General features: G+C 34.8%; 1 protein-coding gene across 2 annotated transcripts; it reads left to right on the top strand.

The window, feature by feature from the left end:
• The first annotated feature begins 1,024 nt into the window (after positions 1-1,024).
• On the top strand, positions 1,025-5,189 carry LOC108336050 (uncharacterized). 2 transcript variants are annotated; one of them, XM_017572350.2, is made up of 8 exons: positions 1,025-1,177; positions 1,321-1,635; positions 2,399-2,470; positions 3,484-3,551; positions 3,699-3,855; positions 4,366-4,449; positions 4,550-4,639; positions 4,844-5,189. In XM_017572350.2, the coding sequence occupies exons 2-8, from the start codon at positions 1,348-1,350 to the stop codon at positions 4,958-4,960; spliced, it is 876 nt and encodes a 291-aa protein (XP_017427839.1). In that variant the 5' UTR covers positions 1,025-1,177; positions 1,321-1,347; the 3' UTR covers positions 4,961-5,189. The 2 variants fall into 2 exon arrangements, with proteins under 2 accessions (XP_017427839.1, XP_017427838.1); XM_017572349.2 differs by having other exon boundaries at positions 4,841-5,189.
• Positions 5,190-5,466: the final 277 nt, after the last annotated feature.

Here is a 5,466-nt window from a genome sequence, read left to right as displayed (position 1 = left end):
TATTATTTATAATTTAAATGAAAACATTACTAAAGAAACAATATGTACTAGACATTTGCATGAAAAAAAGAGAAAAACTTACATGTGATTATTAAAAGTACTCAGGATAGTCATATGTCTAATCGCTTTTATTACGTAAATAGTTTATTTTCAATGTTCTTTTTATTAATTTGTTGTATAGATAAGGTAATAATAATTTTGTGATTTAAAATATAATTAAAGGAGTTATTTACGACAGTGCAAAATATAGGTCTCTACAAGCCTATATCCTTCAACATGTCCATTAATGTTAGTTAATACTTGTTTGAAAATGTTTAAATGGTAGAAACTAATAATATTTTAATATTTCATTTATCTTCATTGAATATTTTCCTATATAACTATTTCTATTAAACAACTTCAGATATTTTATCATTACACTTATTTATTTATTTATCATATTAATACCAAACAATATATATATATATATATATATATATATTTGTATTTTTTAAGCAGAGTGTACATAAGTTTTCTTATACTATCATTCAATATAAACATCATATTGCATGATAAAATTTAATAATTTTTTATATTGACGATTTTGAAAAAAAAAACTTATCTGTAATTAATTAAAGTGTTACGCTTTTGACCGTAGCTTTATTTATTTTAAATAAATCAAAGAAAGCATACACATAACACTTGAAAATAGAGTATGATGTATTTGAAGTAATTTTTTATACTCTTTTTATTAATAAATAATTTGCAACGAATAAAAAATTAAGTTACTTAATTGTTCAAAAGTCAGATTTATCTGATATTTTCGTCAAAGACCGTAACTGTGGAAATAACGACACAATAAAAAAGACTCGGTAAGAACGGAGCAAACGAAACGGTCGTTTAGCGGCAAGGCATAAGACGCGTCAATGACGAAAAGGACCCTTTACACGTGTGTCGATAACGTTGAATTTCTCAAGCGTGGCACTGGCATAACACAGTATCTTCCTTAGTCCCTACTTTCCTTTATCCATTTTTCAAGCAAACTTTTCAGACCCAAAATTTAATATAAAAGAAAAGATAAAATACAAAAAACAAGAGGAACAAAACGCGCAACAACGCAACATAGCATAAACATAACATAACACAAAACGCAGTTTCAATTGCATTTCTCTCTCTTTCTCGCAATTTCCATTTTCCGGTAAGATGTTCTCTCGCTTTTTCGTGGAACCTCGAGATCTGCTCTGCCTCGTGCGATTCCACGATTTCCCCTAATTTTTTCTATTGCGTCTGTGTTGTTCGATCTGAAATTGCGTTTTTTTTTCTTTGCTTTTCTTTCGTTAGGGTTTTGATTTGGGTTTCGTTTTTCCAATGAGCGATCACTTGGTGCTGTTCGTTGACCGTCTCGCGCGCCCTGTCCCCGTTGACCCGGTGGCACAGCCGGCGCAGCTTCCCTCCGAGCCCTCTCCGTCTCCCGCTGCCGCGGATGCCACCACATCCGTCGCCGGGAGTTCCGGCACCGCTCCGGCGGAGGATCGCGTCGAGGAGGGAGGTGATGAGGAGGAGCCGCTGATCCAGATGGCGGAGTGCCGCATCTGCCAGGAGGAGGACGGCGTTTCCAATTTGGAAACGCCCTGCGCCTGTAGCGGCAGTCTTAAGGTATCAATTTGTGTCTTTGGGATTTTTCTTTTTTTATTTTGAATTTTAAATTTGTTTTGTGGGAAAAGAAAAGTTAGAAAGAAAAGTTTAATTCTATTTTGTTAGTTATAATGATTTCTGCGCTTTGGATTTAGAAGTTATGTTGTAGGTTAAATGATCGTTCAATGTGGAAAACTATTTTTATGGGGTGATATTTATAAGTTGATTTTTGTGTTGATGGTAGTTACTGAGCAGATGTTTGCTTTGACTTGGGTAGAAGGATTTTAGTTTTGTGACTCTGTTATGTATATGCACTGTTTTCTTTTCCTAGACTAGATGCTGCCCTGGTCCATACATGTTCATGAGATTTTAAATGGGATATGATTTTTGCGTTCTTATTGTTTGTTTTGATTTAAGTTTTCAAAATTTGAAGGCAAAGTCGAAGCAAATCTCTGTTTACAAATTGGTCCAAAAAATCAAACGAGGCTTTTTGAACATTTGTTGGGTGGCTCCTAACCGAAAGACAAACAGTCTCTTATTTTATTACTTTACTTTGTTTGTAGATTAGTTCCATGTTTTATTGACAAATGACAGCTAATTATTCATATGAGAAAATGCTCTGTATTCTTTATTTTCTGGTAAATGCATTAATATAGACAGCTTCTATAGAGGAATGAGAAAGAAGGGAGGAGGAATATTGTTATATGTGTCAGGTTCAGTTTCATTTTTCACCTCTCGTTCAGTATTCCTAATTCTTGAACTGTTACCTTTTGGTTTTGTGCAGTATGCTCACAGAAAGTGTGTTCAGCATTGGTGTGATGAGAAAGGAGACATTACTTGTGAGATATGTCATCAGGTATGATGATGGGAAATGATAGGAGAGCTTATTTTAAGTGTATAGCTTTATTAGTTGGACCTAGAAGGGGGCCCCATAAAATTTTTCTCACAAAAGATTATTTTTCTGCCTATGAGGGTGCATCGACAGGTTGATGAAGTATATGTGTGCTTGATTAACTTACTAATTTCACTGAGACATTGGATATGGTATTGAAATAAGTAAAGATAATCAGGACAAGTCCTGTTTAAGATCTTACCCTGAGCTAATAGCCAAAATCCATAAGAAAATAGTTACTCCTCCTATAACCTTAACTGTCATATTTACTTTGTTCTGCTTTTAACACCCTCTGCTTACATGTCCTCCATGAACTGGAATCTAGTCATCTCATGCCCACTGATTTGAGAACAATAACTTACAACTGCATTTCTAACTACTGACTTCTCTCCTTTATGACACAGCCATCCCTTTTTCCTTTAAATAAACAAGCCATTGGCGTGGCCTTCCTGCAGCAACAATAAGTGTAACATGCATGGATTTAAAAAAAAATTGTATTTATTTTCTTGATTTAAAACCATTTTATATTCCTACACTTTTTTATGAAAGGTTGAACTATCAATATATTACAAAAAGGTTGTCTTGACTCTTAATTGTGTTGAATTTGAGATTCGTTCAAGTTCTTGGATGGGAGTTGAGATGCGATGCCTGATACCCATGTACCAAACATGGGCATCTTGCATTGCAATTCAAGATATTCTGGAGTTTTAGCTGGCCTCTACGTGGATGCATTTGTACTGTACACCTTGTTCCATAACTTCCCTGCTTTTGGAGGGGGAGGGAAAACATTATTCATGGTCTAGAATATATAATTTTGTATTTTTAGATTGTATATTGTTCAGATTACTTCTATTAATTTCACCTTTTGGATTGAACCAAATGGTGGCTGTCCCGTGTCTTACTGGAATCCTTGCAATTATATTTTGTGCTTAATTTGATGGGAATTATTTCCTCCTTTTTATGCATGTAACACTCAGCCTTATCAACCTGGGTATACTGCACCACCTCCTCGTCCTAACCCTGAAGAAACTACCATTGATATAGGGTAAGCTGAAATTTTCATTTTGTAAATAATGGTTTTCCATTACATTTTATGTGTATTGTTATTTTTGTAAGTTGCATCGTGGCCATCATGCCTTATTTGTAAAAAATTGAAGCTCGTCTCCTTAACAAGTTGTCAATATTCTTGCAGAGGTGGCTGGACAATATCTGGCACACCTTTGGACTTGCGTGATCCTCGGCTCTTGGCAATTGCAGAGGCAGAACGTCAATTCTTGGATGCTGAATATGATGAGTATGCTGCTTCCAATGCCAGTGGGGCTGCATTCTGCCGCTCAGCTGCTTTAATTGTAAGGCACTAACCCCGTGTTTCTTTCTACCAAATATGATTGTGCTATGGTAATGGATAGCACATTGGATATGGGGTTGGGGAGTGATTGACTGAGCACTTTTTGGATCTTCAAAACCTGAGTTAAATTTAGGTTAAAGCTGTTTGAAAATTTGATTAATTTTTAAGTCCTAAAAGTTACTTTTAAGTTAAGTTTCATTATGTGGCTTGATCTTGACAAGTGGAAGCAATATTAGAGAAGTTCCTAAAATTAATTTATGTAAAAGTTTTTCTTGTTTTCTTCATTGAAAAAAGGTCTTTTGATTTTCTAGAGCTATTTATTGTGTTTATAAATAGCTGTTATTGAGGAAAGATGAAGCCCAAAATAAGCTGGACCAAACGTTGCCATAAAATGATGAAGCTTCGTTTCATTTAGTGCTGTTATATACTTGACGTGCATTTGTTATGCTTTATAATGTGAACAAGCTAGTATGTGGACATGATTTAAAGCCTAACTCTTCTTTTGGATCAGTTAATGGCTCTTCTCCTCTTGCGGCATGCACTTTCTGTCTCGGATAGTGATTCTTCTGACGATGATCCATCCAATTTTTTCTCTGTAAGTGACTTTAGTTTCTTTAAGTTGTTCATATGTCCCATTATGTGTTGATTTCAAATGCATCTGGAGCCAAACCTAATTAGCTCACAATTCTCTTCAGCTTTTCTTGCTTCGAGCGGCTGGATTTTTATTACCTTGCTACATTATGGCCTGGGCAATCAGTATTCTGCAGCGTCGACGACAGAGACAAGTCAGTATTCATTATAGTTATTAATATTTGTTCTGATTTTCTTAGTCAGTCCATTATTTTCAGAATAGTAATGCTATATATGGTTTCATTTTGGGTTGCATCCAATGTTCGTGTTCATGTGCATCTGGGAAACTGCAATACATGCAGTGGGATTTTCTCCCTTGTATGTAATTTCTTACATTTTTGTATTATATTGTGAAGCAGGAAGCTGCAGCACTAGCGGCAACCCAAGTTGCTTTTGTTCTGCAATCTGGGCAGCGTAGAGGTCTACAGTTCGCAATAGCACCAGGACCAGCCACGGTACACCAGGAACAAGTGTAATTTTTATGGTTCTATGTTTAAATATTCGGAAGGTTTGTTGAAATGCAGTGCGTTTTTACCTTTGATTATCTCAGCTCTAATGTATGTACATGTACATACTCGGGGGATGGTAAAACGATATTCAAGAATCCATTGTTATCAATTCAATTCATCTATATGTGAATGTAACCTAATCATTCAGCTACTATATAGTATGAGATTTATATGGAAAATGACGATTAATTGAGCATATTTGTTTGACGGTGCTTGCATCTAATGATTACTGTGTTTGGAAAACTATGAGAATCAATTCTTCCTTCCAAAAACATATCTGGCCAATAAAGTTAAAAACGGTCTGTTTTGTTTTAGTTATGTGGAATTGGTTTTTATACAATTGTAGCATGATGAATAAGTATTGGATTAACTGTTCGTATTCTCAAGTATGCTTTTTTTTCTTTACTTTTATTTTGATTCTTGATAGTTGGTTTTAATCTTTACAAAATATTTATATTTAACTTTTTCTTTTA

The sequence above is a fragment of the Vigna angularis genome, chromosome 10, assembly GCF_016808095.1.
Source record: "Vigna angularis cultivar LongXiaoDou No.4 chromosome 10, ASM1680809v1, whole genome shotgun sequence".
In the NCBI taxonomy this organism is placed as follows: domain Eukaryota; kingdom Viridiplantae; phylum Streptophyta; class Magnoliopsida; order Fabales; family Fabaceae; genus Vigna; species Vigna angularis.
The sequence above is the reverse complement of the archived record's forward strand: the minus strand, read 5'-3'. Positions and strand labels throughout refer to the sequence as shown.